General features: G+C 32.6%; 1 protein-coding gene across 1 annotated transcript; it reads right to left on the bottom strand.

Annotated features, from left to right (window-relative positions):
* Positions 1 to 979: 979 nt before the first annotated feature.
* Positions 980 to 16637, bottom strand: LOC111702309 (sulfate transporter). Its single transcript, XM_023473953.1, has 18 exons — positions 16558 to 16637; positions 15404 to 15459; positions 15138 to 15185; positions 14990 to 15063; positions 13719 to 13816; positions 13216 to 13373; positions 12436 to 12505; positions 11748 to 11929; positions 9745 to 9797; positions 9448 to 9559; positions 7679 to 7765; positions 6984 to 7059; positions 6361 to 6480; positions 4941 to 5032; positions 4229 to 4364; positions 3653 to 3749; positions 2636 to 2822; positions 980 to 1874 (listed from the first exon to the last, which is right to left on the bottom strand). Exons 1-18 carry the CDS (start codon positions 16606 to 16608, stop codon positions 1559 to 1561), a joined length of 2013 nt encoding a protein of 670 aa, XP_023329721.1. The 5' UTR covers positions 16609 to 16637; the 3' UTR covers positions 980 to 1558.
* Positions 16638 to 18382: the final 1745 nt, after the last annotated feature.

Here is an 18382-nt window from a genome sequence, read left to right as displayed (position 1 = left end):
TCCGTCAAAATTTCTCTATATTTCTTAAATCCCAAACTTTACATCTTTTCAGCTAGATGTTTAAAATCTGCTAGATCAGATTTTAATTTTAAAAAGTAGAATCTTGAGTTTAAACGCTATAATAGCACCTTTTGTTAATGATTTTAATCAGTTTTTTTTCCTAATTCTATAAAAAATTCATAAAAATTTTTTTAAAATATCCAGTGAGTAATTTCAAGTAACCCCTTTTTCACAATGATGTATCCTTAAAACATTTGTCTGAGCTGATGAAGTTATCCCATTTCTTCTATCTTAAAACTGATTTTATTTCAATTGTGGTTTCTCTGTAAAGTGACATGCGGAATTATGCAGTAGGGGAAATTTTAAAATTCCACACTTTTCCAGATTAAAATACGACTCCCTCATTATGGTTTAAATTCAATTTTTAAAAAATTCAACAATAACTTTTAATATTGACTTGGAATAAAAAATAATGCTTTAAATAATATTATCAATTTATTACAAAATAACTTATCATTGTCATTTTTAAATAAGAACTAAATTTATACATTTTGCAATATACACACATGTGAACAATACTAAGTACGATATTGTAATTAAATCAGACACTTTTTTATTATCTTTTGTGTAAAACCATAGACCAGAGAAAAATGTTAGAAAGGTAAAAATATTCAATAGTTCAGAAGATTTTTTAAAATTTTGGAATATTTTTAATTTTCTTAAAAATTAAAAAAAATCTGTCGATCAAAAGGAATCGAGTATTTGTGACAAAAAACTGTTGCATTGCTGATTGCTTTGAAATATTAAATATTTAAAAAAAATTATGATATGTTTTAGTATTTTACTGGGAAAAATGTTATGTTTTTAAATTATGAAATAAAATGTTAGAAATGTAAGAATATTCAATAGTTCAAGAGATTTTTTAAAATTTTGGAATATTTTTAATTTTCTTAAAAATTAAAAAAAATCTGTCGATCAAAAGGAATCGAGTATTTGTGACAAAAAACTGTTGCATTGCTGATTGCTTTGAAATATTAAATATTTTAAAAAAATTATGATATGTTTTAGTATTTTACTGGGAAAAATGTTTTCGTTATACTATTTTTAGAATTAACCGTAACTTTCGAAAATATTCATCTAAAGTTTAGGCCTCCATATCTACACCAATTAAAAAAGTTTAAACTACAAAATCTTTAAAGCAGAATTGCTAAGATTTACAAAGTTTTTGTCTGAAATAAATCTGAAATAAATTCTTTAATACAAACATTACACTAAAGTAAAAATTTTTTTGAAAATAAGTTTGATTTTTATATTCTCTGATGTACTATTAAACATGTGGCTTTAGAAGATCGTACTGCAGTAATCCCGCAAACAATGATCGTCGATTCTTTTGATTTTAAATATTGTTTAAATGTTTCTGGAAATCCAGAAAAACTTAATTTGTGCTAAAAACTCAGTTCTTGAGATTTCCAGAAAAGGATAAAAATTCTTTGTATTTAAACCTTTCTCCCTCGGCCGCCTCCTGTTCCCAATATTATAAACTTATTTTTGGTCATTTTTAAAATTTTTCAATCTCAATTTGTTCATCTTCTTTAGGTTTGCTCATGTTGGTTAGGATAACAATGGCGTCTGTGTAGGTTGGAAAAATTTGACAGTCTAGTTTAAGACTGGAGGACTGGGGCAGGGTTGCGACTACTCCTAGAGAATGTCCGTCCTGTTTCACAATTCCCTCCAGCCAAGGGATGAGTCCTGCTCCTACCCGGTCTAAGTAGCTCACACCAGTGATATCAAGGACGATATCCTCCATAGGACGGAAGGAGTCGTTGGAGGAGTATCTCTCAGTACTCCCGGATACCTCAGCCTTGATCCAAGATCTAAAATAGATTCATTAGGAACAGTACTCCCGGATACCTCGGCCTTGATCCAAGATCTAAAATAGATTTATTAGGAACAGTACTCCCGGATACCTCAGCCTTGATCCAAGATCTAAATAGATTTATTAGGAACAGATTTAATTACTAGCTAGAGGAAGTTGAACCACACACTAGCTAGATAGGAGAATTGGTTCAACTAAGTCTGAGTAGTTCAACTACATCCTGCACTATTTATTAATTCCGGTTCCTGCAAGAAAGACAATGTCTGAAACCAGATATTTTTTATTTAATTTTTAATTCCAAAGTAGTTAAACTAGAAATGGTTGGTTTATGTACTTTTCGGGTGGTTTAAAAATGTAAATAATTTAACAACTTCCAAAGTATTTTTTAGTTTAAACCAATGTGTATCCCTATTTGTAACAATTTTTAACCATTTGTATAATATCAGAAATTAAATACAATATTGAAGTGTAGACACATGCATGCCTTCACTTCAACTATATACATACTTGTTTATTCGGGTCAAAATTTTATGTGGGACCTCACATGATTCCGGTGAAGTTTTATGGATTTTAAGAATTTAAAAATTTTCCGTAAATATTTCGATTTTTTAAAATCCACGAAAAGTATCGATGAATCCGGAAACATTTTTTGTTATTGTTTGATAGTTTAGAAGGAGAAGATGCCGCAGATAACAATTAAGAGTTAAAATTTTAGATAGACGCGAAGTGCTCCTAGTTCGAGTAAATTACACATATTACCTGACTAAATCCTTGACTAGAAAATTGACCGGTCCCATCAGCTGAATGACCTTGATACCTCCCTCAGTTTTAAAATACTTTTTATTCAACCAAACTCCATCCTCTCCCTTCTCCAGGACCCGGATAGAGGGAACGGTGGCTCGAACAAAGGTAATAATCAGGGAGGAGGAAACTCCAACAATTAGTCCTGGAAATATAAAAAAATGCTTCAAGAGGAGAAGGCGAAAAGATTTGAGTTTTTGTCACAAGTTCAAATTTTTAAATCCTCATATCTTTGCGACCCAATGTCGTAGCTATTTCAAATTTCTAACTATTAATTCTGTCAGACCAAATAGTCTAAGTTTGAAATACCAAAGGTTTGCACCGTCATATTGCAAAGATATAGACATAAAAAAATTTGAGTTTGTGGCAAAGACCCAATTCCTTTAAAGTTACTCTCCATTTATAGCATGGCATTTTTAATCCACAACAGTAAAATAGCTTTTTCTTATCAAGAATACATAATAATATTTATCATCTTCTTTTAAAACTTGAGATAATTTCAACAAAGTGCCTGACGCATAGTACACTTGTGAATCGGATGAAGGCCTTAAGCCTAAACAGCTTAGTTCCTTAATCTTACCTCAAACTTTTGAAATGAGAACCTTTGTAAATATACTGAAATGTATATTGTCAGTTTACTGATTTATCAAATTCATGAGGTGTGAACTTATGAATTGTTGATCCCCTCGTAACAAGAAAGTACAAATCCGTGTCTTTAATTATATCTTAGAAGTTCTAAGCCACACAAATATTACTTTAACCCGCAAGAGATCGTAAAAGACGAGTCAGCTGTTTTCACGGATAAGGTATACTCAATCACTTCAAATTAAAAGTGTTATGAAGTAGATAAAAAAAAACTTATCTTACTGGTTTAATCTCTTGTTAAAGAAAGGTTCTAGATAAACTCCACGAGATAAGTAAATGCTTAACTCTTTAGGAATTTGTTCAAAAGTTTCCATTCCTGGATTATATTACCATAATCTACATCAAGTAGAACAGTAGAAAGGAAAGTGATTAACCAGATAAACCCATCGTGTGTAGACAGAGCAAAATACTTGCGTACTTCCATGACCTAAACATACATAGATAAATAAGTAAACATAGATAACTTATATATAAGCAATTTTAGCTAAAATTGTATTATCTATCTTTATACATGTATTTTGCACCTAAAAAAAAATAGTGTCAATTTTGTTTTATACTAACAAAATAGAGTTAGGAGCTTTCTTTTTCGTCATAAAACTTTCTATGTAGTTCATTAGTGCGTGGAACCCAGTATCCTTACTACTATACTGTATGTACATTGTACATTAAACAATGTACACTGTACAGTGCACAGTGTATACAATACAATAACACAACGAATGTGATGTACCAAACATCCTTTTTGTAATTTCGATCAAAAATTTCATAATTTCGAAGGGATTTAAATACGCTCAATAATTTGATCAAAATGTTATGGAAACTTATTAATTTAACTACATTTGCAATTTTTAAAATAAGTTAAAGAAAACTTATTTTCTTTAATAGCTATGTTTTTTTATATTTTACCTTTTTAACGATGCCAACAAGAGATGCAAGTATAATGGACGCCAGAACACAGACAGGAAGGGTTTTGAACAATGGTCCCAGGTAGAGTAGAACCCAGAGAAGAAGAAAGGCAGATGTCAGGCTGGTTATCTGGCTCCTAAATATTAGTACAGAAACATGTTTAAAGGGACTGTAAGCATAATTTCAAGTGACCCTCAATGCAAAAATGGCAATGCCCTATTTTCAATGGTTCCCTTGAAACCTTTATCTGATCAATAATGATAAAGATAATGACGTGTTCAGAAGTATTTAAATTTTTATCATTTTTATATGTTTTCCTGAAGTATAGAAATTCGCAAGTCACTTTTGTATAGAAACCACAATTGAAAATAACCAGGTTTTCCAAATTATAAAAATTAATTTCTAATTCATAATTCATCAGAGAGAGTTTTTAAGGGTAGTGTTGTGAATCGGGCATTGTCATCTTTTCAGAGAGAGTCACTTTAAATTACGCGTACAGTCCCTTTAATACGTATTTAAAAATATATATTTCCCAATTTTCCTGATATCTAATTCATTTTACTGAAATCCTAAAAATTCGAATTTCTGTAAAATCACTTTTGTATGTAGCCATTGAGAGATTGTTAAACTCCCTGCAAGGAACAATCGACTTTAACTCATTTGAATCGGATTAAATCTTTCTGTTTAAATGTTGTCAGCTCTTAAAACTTACTTGCATCCACTAGCTTCTTGAACCACTGATCTTGAGAGAGAGCCTGACATTGGGATACAGCTGAACATGCTTCCAAATATATTGGATACACCCTATAATAAATTATTCTTAGTACCTAACTATAACCCTAAGAGTATCGTTGAACAAAACTCCCGAGTTTTTTTTGGGGGGGGGGGTTGGTTTCACATTTGCGTAGATTTTAATTTATGAAATCCAGAAAACAAAAAGAAAATGTAAAGAAACCATATGGAATAATATTTTTTAACAAAAATATTGTATCTACAAAATTGCTCTTAAGTATAGCGCTCCGAAGTAAATAATTTAATTGTACATTTACACCATACGCTATACATCTCATGGTTCTCTTGAATCTTATTCTACACTTCAGAAGAATCCCGCGTATTAAATACCTGACCAGTATCTACTGGTTCAATTGAACCTTACTCTTTACTTCGGATGAATTCCCCGTATTTAATACCTCACCGGATAGCTTCTGGTTCTCCTGAACCTTGTATTCCTAGAATATTCTCCTTATTTCTCTACCTGGCCAAGTAGCTCCTGGTTCTCCTGAACCTTGTATCTCTTGTATATCCTCCTTATTTCTCTACCTGACCAAGTAGCTCCTGGTTCTCCTTGTATCCCTAGTATTATATCCTCCTTATGTCCCTACCTGACCAAGTAGCTCCTGGTTATCCTTGTATCCCTAGTACTATATCCTCCTTATTTCTCTACCTGACCAAGTAGATCCTGGTTCTCCTTGTATCTCTAGTATATCCTCCTTATTTCTCTACCTGACCAAGTAGCTCCTGGTTCTCCTTGTATCTCTAGTAGTATATCCTCCTTATTTCTCTACCTGACCAAGTATATCCTGGTTCTCCTTGTATCTCTAGTAGTATATCCTCCTTATTTCTCTACCTGACCAAGTAGCTACTTGTTCTCCTTGTATCCCTAGTATTATATCCTCCTTATATCTCTACCTGACCAAGTAGCTCCTGGTTCTCCTGAACCTTGTATCCCTAGTATATCCTCTTTATATCTCTACCTGACCAAGTAGCTCCTGGTTCTCCTTGTATCCCTAGTAGTATATGCTCCTTATTTCTCTACCTGACCAAGTAGCTCCTGATTCTCCTTGTATCTCTAGTAGTATATCCTCCTTATTTCTCTACCTGACCAAGTAGCTACTTGTTCTCCTTGTATCCCTAGTAGTATATCCTCTTTATATCTCTACCTGACCAAGTAGCTCCTGGTTCTCCTTGTATATCTAGTAGTATATCCTCTTTATATCTCTACCTGACCAAGTAGATCCTGGTTCTCCTTGTATCTCTAGTAGTATATCCTCCTTATATCTCTACCTGACCAAGTAGCTCCTGGTTCTCCTGAACCTTGTATCCCTAGTATTATATCCTCCTTATATCTCTACCTGACCAAGTAGCTCCTGGTTCTCCTGAACCTTGTATCCATGCTTCTTTCCAAACATTTTACCAAGACCAACACCAACAGTGAAGGAAACAATTGCTGGGGCCAGGGCATCAGCAAAAACCTAGTAAAATAATTTTGCATAAAATGATCTCCTCAATAACGTAGAGTGGGATTATTTTCAAACGTCTATTTACTTTTGTGATAAAAAGCTGAACTTTTTTCTTAAACTTTTTTTTAAAATTTATTAAGCGCGATAGAGATGTTATGTAATTTATTAAGTGATAGAGATGTAATGTAATTTATTAAGCGATAGAGATGTAATGTAATTTATTAAGTGATAGAGATGTAATGTAATTTATTAAGTGATAGAGATGTAATGTAAAAGTATGTCCAAGAAGCGTTGTTGGTATGCAATGGTTCAATATCATCAGTCTTTTGTACTTCAAAAACACGTTTCTGTGTGTTCCAAAATCATTACATTTGGCATTAAAAACAGTGATCCCATCCTCCTGGCTTTCAGTCAGAATTGTTAATGTCGTCTTTACAATGATAGATAGATAGATATTTTCTTAACCATGATATCAGAGAACTGGAATATCTAATTATTTTAATGAAATATTTCACCATAGGAATAAGTTTAAGCAAAGGGAAGGTTGGGTAGGGTAGTCCAGTAGGGATCTCTCCAATACTCTCTATGGTCCTAATAAAATAATCAAATGTACAACCTATAAAAATGACGAATTCAATTCGACATTTTTATAGGTTGTAAATTTCATTTAAAATTTTTTTATAGGTTGTAAATTTCATTTAAAAAATTCTTTGTATACGATGTACTTTTAACGACGTTTATTTGGCCGCTAGGTGTCTCTGCTCTCGATGTTTCAGGGATTTAACTCGGTATGGCCACCTAGCGGTAAAAAAATCGTCGTATCCCTTATCAACATATTTTTTAGCGCTCTAAGACATCAAATACTACAAAATTAGAGAAAGAAAAAATTAGTTAGTTCCTTTAAAAAAGAATAATTTTTTTGTTTAAAAGTTCATGATGCCTCTTCTTTTTGGTTTGGAGTAGTAGTGTCTTGATATCAAGAATACATGGCATTTCCAATATGCATCATTAACATTTCCAAACCATTACTTTTCTCTATAAACGGGACTTCTATAATTAATGAATATCCCTGAATAATATAATCAAGGAGAGCTGGTTTACTACCTAACATGATGTATATCCCTGAATAATATAATCAAGGAGAGCTGGTTTATTACCTAACATGATGTATATCCCTGAATAATATAATCAAGGAGAGCTGGTTTACTACCTAACATGATGAATATCTCTGAAACCCAGGAAGTGGGATAAAGTTGTGAATAGTATAATCAAGGAGAGCTGAGTAGGAAGAGGAAACCTAAAAAAAATATATTCTGTTCAAATAGGAATTGAGTCTTTGCCACAAACTGAAATTTTCTAATCCCTTTATTTTTAATCTTTGATATTAAATTGTAAGCTTTTAGCTTATTTGATCCAACAGAATTCATAGTTTGAAATATAAGGTCTACAACATTGGGTTGCAAAGATGAAGGAATTAGAAAATCAGGATTTGTGGCAAAGACTCAATTCCTTTATTAATCTATGTCAAATGAAATCTGAACTGAAAACGGTTTTCGTTCTTTTTTGTACTTTTTATAAATACTTTTTTTTAAAAGCTTAATTTCTTTCCACTATTAAACAATACAAATTTAAGATTTCGCAAATTTGTCAGTTTTAGTTTGAAGCATTTTAACAATTTTGGTATTTTTAGAAGCAAACTTTTTGTTTTTGATCTTAAAAAAAATTCCGCGAACTCATGTAAATAGTTCTTGAAAGTGGTGAACTCGTAAAATGTATTATTATTAGAATTAATAAAGTCGTATGTACATATTATGTACATATTATGTACATTGTATGTTTATACAATGTACATTAAACTGGGATTTATTTTTTATTTTTATGTACTTAGTAAAAACAATATATTTTGTAAATACATTAACGAGTTATTTATTTTAATTGACTAATATCTTTTTACATTTTTATTTATCAAGATGCATATGCCACTTTTTAAAACTAAAACATTATTGATTTTAAGAAGTTTTGACTGATGTCATATTTTAATTACAAATATTATGAAAATTTATATTTTACAAATCCAAAAAGAATTTTGAGAAACTTTTTCAAACTTCCCGTCAAAGGAATTGAACACTTGCCACAAACTCTAGTTCACTAATCCTTATATCTCTTTAACCTGATGGTGAAAACATGAAAAATTTGAAACTTTGACTAGGTAACCAGCAGAAGCAATAGTTTGAAATATCAATGATTCTACGACGTTCGAATGCAAAGTTTGATGCGAGTAATCAGTTCTAAAATTGTCCATATATATATATATATTAGGCTTTTAGGGCGCTTGGCTCCCATCTTCTATTTCAACTTTTAATTGTGGCTTTATCTGTGAGCATCTTCTCTTTGTACAGAATAAAACAAAAAGAAAAAAGTTTGCGGATTTCATAACATTTTTTCGCCGCATTTTCAAATTTTTACAAAAAATAAAAAACTTAAACACAAATTTTTTTTAATTTTGATTATTACAACACCTTCCCTATGATCACGTGATGTCCAACACAAAAAGTGGGGCCGATCGGTTCAGCCGTTTTGACGTTTATTGGATACAAACAAACAGACAAACAAGACAGACAGACAAGCTAAATTATATATACTAGAAATTCAAGGCGCTCCATGCCCTTCTTTCTAGGCTTTAAGGCCGCTTCTTGCCCATCTTCTATTTAAATTGTGAACATGTTCTTTTTGTTTACATTTTAAACCAAAGAAGAAAAAAATTTTGCGGATTTAAAAAAAAATTCGCGGATTTTCAAGAATTTAAATTTTTTTACAAAATTAAAAACCTTTAAAACCTTTTTTAATTTTTATCATTCATAAACCTTCCCTGTGGTCACGTGATGTCTCACAAAAAATTTGGGCCCGATCGGTTCAGCCGTTTTGTCGTTTATTGGATACAAACATACAAACAGACAGACAAGCCAAATTTATGTGTACCTGCATTTAGTTTTGAGTTTAGGTCCAATGAAGAGATCAATGAACAAGCTTACTGCAATAGTAGCAGCAGATATAGCCAGAGTTATTAAGTTAGTTGTGGGAACCTTTCGACCTAAAAAATATCTAAAATGAGAAAATTTTATTTTAGATACAGTTTTATTTACAAAACAGTTATTTAATAAATCTAAGAAATTTAACTATTCGTACAAAACTGTACTGTACTGTACTGTACTGTACTGTACTGTACTGTACTGTACTGTACTGTACTGTACTGTAATAACTCATGTACATTTGTACCTAGATCATAGTAGGTAAGAACCAGGCGACCAATACCAGCATGCCGAGGAATTCTAAATTAAGACGACATTTGTAAAACTTTAAGCACATTGAGTTATCTTGCTTCATTGCTTATGCTCTAAAGCGTTAAACTGAATGCTATATAACACATGAACAGCGTTTCCCTTGTGCTCTTTCATTCCTTATTTGAAGCCTTAAGCTTCTTATCTGTAACTCCAACCCAGCACATCGTTTTTATCTTAACATTTCTTATTTATATCACAGTATTTAGACTATTTCCTTGCTCTTTCTTTTTACTTCATATTTGAAGAAGAGTTTGCAGGTGTTATGCAAAAATATCATAATTAATACTAATGTTTTATATTAATTATTCTTAGAGTGTTGGGGAGTAAAATATACTGGATTATAGCGTACAAAAAAAAACATAAAAGGACGTACCTTGTATTGGTTGATTAAAATTAATCTAAATATATTGTATTATAAAGATACTAAATTAATGCAAGATCATTTCCGAACCCTGAAAAAAAACATTCACATGCAATGCTATAAAATTAAATGATATTTAATTGTATTATTAAGACTATTTTGAAAAGTTACATAAAAGACTATAATCATGTTAAATGGAAAAGTTTTAAGCTAGTTAAAATATATTTTTAATATATTTTTTTCCGCCAAAATGTTTTAATAAATCTATAGTTTGTAAAATTAGTAAACAAGATTTTTTTTCAAAGGAATTGAGTCTTTGCCACAAAACCAATCTTTCGAATCCTTATATCTTTGCAACCTGATGATTTAAACCTTTGGGTTGTTCAGATATAGGGATTGGAAAATCAAAGTTTGTGGCAAAAACTTAATTCCTTTCCGCTTTACTTTTACGTCTGTTATAAGGTTTAAAATATGAAATTCTGAAAAATCTGCCGGAAAAAGAAAGGATTCGTATTTTTACCAGGAGACTAAAATTAAAGAGTTTCAAGGTTACCCTCATAGACTGTTTTTTATTGAATTTAAATATGCAAAAATGTCTGTAAGCAGTTATTTGACATTGACGTGAGTTTGCATGTAGAAACTATGAGAACAATAGAAAACACCACACTATAGTACACTACGCATGATTTAGATGCATGTTATAAAGTACAAAAACTGATGTTTTAAATAGCTATGAAAAAGTAGGCATGTCTTGAAAAATGTGGTCTCCCGTCCTACCTGATTCCCAGGACGTGTTTACACTACTATCCTACCCTACCTGATACCCAGGACGTGTTTACAGTACTATCCTAACCTACCTGATACCCAGGACGTGTTTACAGTACTATCCTACCCTACATGATACCCAGGACGTGTTTACAGTACTGTCCTACCCTACCTGATACCCAGGACGTGTTTACAGTACTATCCTACCTTACCTGATATCTAGGTCATGTTTACAGTACTATCCTACCCTACCTGATACCCAGGTCGTGCTTGCAGTACTATCCTACCCTACCTGATAACCAGGACGTGTTTACAGTACTATCCTACCCTACCTGATATCCAGGACGTGTTTACAGTAGTATCCTACCCTACCTGATACTCAGGTAATGTTTACAGTACTATCCTACCCTACCTGATAACCAGAACGTGTTTCCAGTACTATCCTACCCCATCTGATACCCAGGACGTGTTTACAATAGTATCCTATCCTACCTGATACCTAGGACGTGTTTACAGTAGTATCCTACCCTACCTGATACTCAGGTAATGTTTACAGTACTATCCTACCCTACCTGATAACCAGAACGTGTTTTCAGTACTATCCTAGCCCACCTGATACCCAGGACGTGTTTACAGTACTATCCTATCCTACCTGATACCTAGGACATGTTTACAGTAGTATCCTACCCTACCTGATACCCAGAACGTGTTTCCAGTACTATCCTACCCTACCTGATACCCAGGACGTGTTTACAGTACTATCCTACCCTACCTGATACCTAGGACGTGTTTACAGTAGTATCCTACCCTACCTGATACCCAGGACGTGTTTGATTTGACTGGTGATAACGTGGAAGGATGCTCCGACTGTGAAGGAGCTGACAACGGTGTCCGTGAGGACCATGGAGAGGAACCCGAGCCTGCCAATCCCAGCAATTAGCTGGATTAATCCTGGTAGAAAATGTTGGGATTTATTAAAGGAGTTATCGCCATGCTCTAAAGGGAATATTAGCGAAAAATCGTTTTATATAATTTTTTTCAAAATTTTTAGTCTTTCAATTTTTTCATATTTCTGATAAAAAAGATAATATTTAATAAAAAGTATAAATTATCCACAGTATTCTGGCAAAATATTTATTACTTTTTCTACAGAATGTATTGCTCATTATTGCCCCAGCTCAGCAACTTTTTTTATTATTTAATAATGCCTAATTTTAAATTTGTATACATTTGCTTTGATTATCAAAACAATAATATAATTATTTTGTTCTTCTAACTTTAACTTACGAAACTGTTTATTCTGCGTAATACACTCACATGTTTGTTTGTTTTAATATCATAATTACATAAATTTAGCGGAAATTCTCCATTTTTTACATTTATACATGTTCATGATTTATACAGATGTGAGTGATTAAGCATATTGTTAACTTGTGGGAGTACAGAGTACAGTACAGTACAGTACAGTACATTACAGTACAGTACAGTACAGTACAGTACAGATTGAATAGTGGAATAAATGTTTTCTTCATTCATTGCCTCTGTGGGATCGTCTACGTCAGAGCCAAGCCTAAAAATCATTTAGAAAAATAAATTAAGTGTTGGAAACTGTTTTAGCGATGTTTACCTGAAAAACTGGCTTAGCAATGTTTACCTAGAAACTGGTTTTTCAATGTTTACCTGGAAACAGGGGCGTACGAGAGCTTTTGTTTTGGGGGGCACAATTTTTTGGCCCCCCCCTTGGCAACATTGTGCCCCCTCCTTAGAAACCCCTTTTTAAAAAAAATATTAATACCTTTTTTAAGTTTTTTTTGCCCCCCCTTCCATCTGAACTTGTTTTGTTCACCATAAAAAGACTACATTTTTGGGTGTTACTAACTAACTTTTTGACTTAAACTGGTTTAGCAATGTTTATCTGGAAACTGGTTTATCAATGTTTACCTGAAAAACTGGTTAAGCAATGTTTATCTGGAAACTGGTTTATCAATGTTTACCTAGAAACTGGTTTATCAATGTTTACCTGGAAACTGGTTTATCAATGTTTACCTAGAAACTGGTTTATCAATGTTTACCTAGAAACTGGTTTATCAATGTTTACCTAGAAACTGGTTTAGCAATGTTTACCTGGAAACTGGTTTAGCAATGTTTATCTGGAATCTGGTTTATCAATGTTTACCTGAAAACTGGTTTAGCAATGTTTATCTGGAAACTGGTTTAGCAATGATTACCTGGAAACTGGTTTAGCAATGTTTACCTGGCAACTGGTTTAGCAATGATTACCTGGCAACTGGTTTAGCGACCATGATACTGATGACCGCAAAGGAGCCCATGGAGACGTGTGGCATGGTTCCGAAGAAAACATAAAGAAGAACTGGGAAGAAGGCTGTATAGATTCCAACAACAGGGTCTACACCAGCCAGCAGTCCATACGCCATACCCTGAACATTTAACAATTAATTCCTTAGCAACAAGAAATTTCATTTAAATAGGTTTTGTCATTTTTAATTCGAATTGCTCAACCCCAATTACATTAAAAAGTACAGTACAGAGGTATGCGATTACATCGATACAAAGAAGACGATTTTTTAAGTTTTGCTTGTTAACAAGCTTTTTTGAATTACAAGTTTATAAGTAATCAAATAGAAGCTTTTTTAATTGACAACTTCTATTGACTTCTATAGTTAATGAGTATCCATGCTATTTAACAACTTGCTAGAAATCAAAATTGAAAGTTGTCTTCCTTGTATTGATGTATTCGATGACAACAATATCTCACCCCCTACCTGAGGTATGTGCATGATGGCCACAGTGAATCCGGCGATCAAATCAGCGGCGATGTTCTTCTTAAAGTCATACTTCGGTATCCAGGTTATAGGTGGTACTATAAGAACAGTATGAATTAAATCCATGCAAAGAAGGCAATGTCCGATTCACAACGGTATCCTTAAAAGCATTGTCTGATCAAGTAGATATCAATATTTACAATTTTTAAAAATGATTACTGTCAACTGTGGGTTCTCAACAAAAGTGACTTGCACATTTTTAATGCAGGAAAATATGCAGGAATTATCAAAAATAAACACTTTTAAACCTAGAAAAACCACAATATCTTCCACATTATTGATCAGATAAAGGTTTTAAGGGTATTGTTGTGAATCGGGCATGGCATCTTTACATGGAGGGGCACTTATAATTACACTTACAGTCTCTTTACTGCAGATTTCTATGTGGAGATTATTATATAAATATACATATATACAGGGTGTCCCAATAAACATGGGAATTCAGTGACGAATTCGATATCGTATTTTCAAATAATTCTTTGATTTAGTAAAGTGATACCTACTGAGAAAGCTGTAATCTGTAAGAGTTTCGTCTGCTATGTTCACATTTTGTTTGTTTATGTTTTGACTGCATACGGTTGTGCTTAGTAAAACAAGAAAATTGCAGTATGCAAACAGAGTAAACTTGTCCGTCTCCACTGTTCATCTTTCGGAGACATTTTAAACACATCTTTACAGTCTTTTACCCTTTTAATAAAATAAACTATAGCAAACATATTGATATTATGGATTTTGAAATTAGGTATTACAATGCTAATTCATAACAAAGACGATATCCAATTCGTCACTGAATTCCCATGTTTTTTGGGACACCCTGTATCACGAGCAGCCGTAGTACATTTGATGTTCTGAGTCGGGTCAACATTTTCGTTCCCAGTTTGTACTGTACCTAGCTCTATGGACAGGACTAGCCGGTGCAACAAGGTTGACGCGGTCAGACTTTATGCTTCATATAGGTTGAATTTACGTTTACTAAAGGGGCAGAGGTGCGTGATATAGCTTCCACAATATTGATAAGATAAAGGTTCAAAGGGTACCGTTGTGAATCAAAAAATGCCACTCTTTTATAAAATTACACCTACAGTCCCTTTAAAGAAAGGTTGATCACGAAAAGGAAGAAAAATTTTGAACAATGAAAAAATAATCGAAAAAGAATTTGAACACTATAAAGAAGAAACTAAAGGATTTAGAATGAATATAACTGTACGAACCTAATGATGAAAGTACAGCAACTATGGAGATCCGAGAAATGGCGGCAGAAGTGGCTTTCGCGCATTTCTTTACCCTTAAATAGATTGTTCACAATATATTGATCTTTAATTGTTTTTATAAAAAAATTGAGTATTTTTTAGATCTTACTTTTGTGTAATCTTGATTGGCGCCCCGCGGCGAAAATGATATTTATCCCTAAACAATTAATTGTATTTTCTAACAGAAAAAAATGACGAAAAAAAAAGTTTAGTTTTTTAATGCAAAAACTATAAATTCCAAAGACCAATTTAAAAATTACTTTATTGCTTGAAATATTTAGGAATTTTTATTTAAAATCCACAGATTGAATTGAAACCAGTCTAATTTCTTAAAATTCTTTTTAAATATTTTTAAATTAGAAAATAGTAATTTTCCTGAGATCTCCTAGAGTAAGAGCATTTCTTCCAAGATCCGCTCTCAATTTAGGTAACTAAACATATTGGATAAATATAAAGGAATAAAGAAACAATTTATTCATCAATTATCAAGGCTGTGTTAATTTTGAATTCTCGCAATCCCTAGGATATTAGTTTTACTCACTTATACTTGTTTGTAGCCTTAGACATGAATATTTAACAACTGTAACGTTCTTCTCTCTAGATTTAGTATTAAAGGCATAATTGGCAAAATTCTGATTTTTGTCTCACAGTCTAAAAGTTGCTTGATCCTAGTCGGTACAACATGTGCTGTATATGCATTCATTCGTACTGTCCAGTCTGGAATACCAGTGTAGAGTCGACGTAGCAACAAATATAGCCTGGCAAGATCGCAGTGGTCTGATATCGGGCACTGTAAGTACAACGCCATGATATAAATTGTAAAGCTGTGTTTCTTGATCTGAGCTTAATCATGAGGTTCTCAAAATCATTCAACAGTACTTACTACTTAAGCTCACTTTAGGAACCTGAAATTTCCACCGCAGGTTTCTAGAGCTTACGAAAAAATGTTGAACTTAAACTTAATTTCTTGATCTTGTTTTCAAAACTTAAGCCTGGTTTCTTTATCAAAGTCTCCGCCAGTGCGAAGAATTAAGACAGTTACATCATCAAATATAGAAATGTTCTTGGAGTTAAAACATACCAATTATTCAATGTAAGTAGTATAGTGCCTTGACAACCCGATTTTTAGAAATACAATGAAAAATTCAATTGTACACATATGCACGCGCACGCGCATTATTTTCTAATAATATTGAAAAAAGTACTATAAAATAAATTGGTAATTTCCTAGTATACGATTTTTGGCCCCCCCCCCCCTCCTATCAATTTTGTACATGGGTGTTACAGGAAGTTTCTTAACTTAACCTAACCCGTGGCCGTAGCGCCAAGCCCCAAGCCCATCCTAGCCGCAGCGCTCGGCCCAGAAAGTATCTTAACCTAACCTAACCCTAAATAACAAAAAAATAAATAATAATAAATTTGCTGAAAAATAAATGGTCATGTACAAAATTGATAGGAGGGGGGGGCGGGGGGGGGTCCAAAAATCGTATACTAGGACCGACCCAATAAATTTAACAATTTAAAATTACCTGAATTTCAAAATGATCATAATCATCCGAATCCTTATCTTTGCTTTCCATCTTTCTACAAAATTGTGATTTTACGTTAAGATTTCGAAAAAAAATCTGTCACTTTTCTAACACATGAAAAGAACTTGACGTCTCAACATGTGAAATAATTATTTCTAACAATGTTAGAGCTGTATAATTGGCATATAAACATGAGGATTAAAATTAAATGAGAAATGAGGGAAGGGGGAGCTGGAGAGAATGGGAGAAGGGGTGAGAAGTTGGGTAGGGGCAAGGTTGGGGATGGGAGATGGTTTTAAAAAGATCGTAATTGCTGTTTATTGCAAAAAGAAATACATATTAATGTCTTTGAGGTCTTTGAACTTTATTTGTATTCATTTATTCAACTTCAGCGGTACACCAGGATCAGGGGGACGGATACTTTTGAATAAAGAAACTAAACACTCGTCTCAAACTCTAATTATCTGATCTTTTTTATCTATATCTTGGCAACCATGATTGTGTACCCTTTGATATTTTAAACTAAGACTATTTGATCTAACAAAATTCAGAGTTTGAAATATCAAAGGTCTACGCAATTGTGGCAAGTGTTCAGTTCTTGTAAAAAATGTTCTCTAATTTGTTACACCTCTCGTTCCATATAGTTTCAGTAGAAGTAAATATTTACATTTACTGATAGCGCCGATTGAAGGATTCATAACTCCGATTGGATAATGAAATAGATAGAAAGATAGATGTTACCGCCATACTATTTCTTTTGGTTCAGAATAGACACCAAACACATGACTGAACCCTGATTGGATCAGGCGCTAATGGACTCAGCATACAGGAGTGGTTCAAGGATCAAATATATTATAATCTTAATTATGATAATTAATTCGCAAAGAGATGGGTCACAATCTCAAGGTAAGAATAGGACGACTCCAACCATTTTTTTTAAAAATCCCAACCCCTTCCAAAAATTTTAGGTAAGTAAATTTATAGTAAATTAAATTTAACTTTTTAAAAAACATTTTTTCGAATTTTAATAAACATTTTTTCGATGGACAACTTTTTGAAATAATTTCTAAAAATTGGATTTTAACAAAAAAGAGAGGTAAATATTTTAGTAAAAGTTAATAATCCTATGTATATATTTCTTGGAACTATGATTAAATTCACTTATTCTATTGTCCTGGGGGTTGCAGGACGGAGCACACAGTGTCATGGAAACATATAATGCAGCGACCTTAGCGGCATTTATTGAAGCAAAATAATTTGATTTCGAATTTTAAAAAAGAACTGAGATTGTGTAGAAAAATATACAACACTTCTAAGCAGCCCTTTGCCGTTAGAAAATCCAGAAAATTTTCATTTATTAAAAGGAAAATAGTTATTTTTATGCTCAAAATTCTTATTCAGTGTTAGTCAATGTCTCTTCTCCGTTTAGTTTAATTAGATGTTCATTATATGTAAATATATGTATTGTATATATATTATATATAATATATGATAAATGTATTATATATATATAATATCACGGGCAGCCGTAGTACATTTGAATTTCCGATCCGGATCAACCTTTCCGGTCCCAGTTTGTACTGCACCGCACGGACATTGGATTAATAAAGAAGACAATCTGCAGGACTAGCCAGTGTAACAAGGTTGACGAGGTCAGACTTTATTCTTCATATAGGTCGAATTTACTTTTACTAAAGGGGTAGAGGTGCGTAATACATAATATATGATATATGTATTTTGATTGAAAAATCACGTTAAGATAGGTTTCTAATTGATTTTCTTGATTTGCTTTTTATTTTATTTAAACTATGGATTTTTGAGTCGC

Source organism: Eurytemora carolleeae, unplaced genomic scaffold (genome assembly GCF_000591075.1).
Source record: "Eurytemora carolleeae unplaced genomic scaffold, Eaff_2.0 scaffold245, whole genome shotgun sequence".
Taxonomy (NCBI): Eukaryota; Metazoa; Arthropoda; class Copepoda; order Calanoida; family Temoridae; genus Eurytemora; species Eurytemora carolleeae.
The sequence above is the reverse complement of the archived record's forward strand: the minus strand, read 5'-3'. Positions and strand labels throughout refer to the sequence as shown.

What these genes read in the sequence shown, in the direction of transcription:
- LOC111702309 (XM_023473953.1), bottom strand. Translation starts at nt 16,608, where the DNA reads ATGGAAAGCAAAGATAAGGATTCGGATGATTATGATCATTTTGAAATT. An exon ending in ATGATCATTTTGAAATTCAG is followed by an intron (nt 15,460 to 16,557) that starts GTAATTTTAAAT and finishes CAATATGTTTAG; the next exon opens with TTACCTAAATTGAGAGCGGA. An exon ending in CCAATCAAGATTACACAAAA is followed by an intron (nt 15,064 to 15,137) that starts GTAAGATCTAAA and finishes AATCTATTTAAG; the next exon opens with GGTAAAGAAATGCGCGAAAG.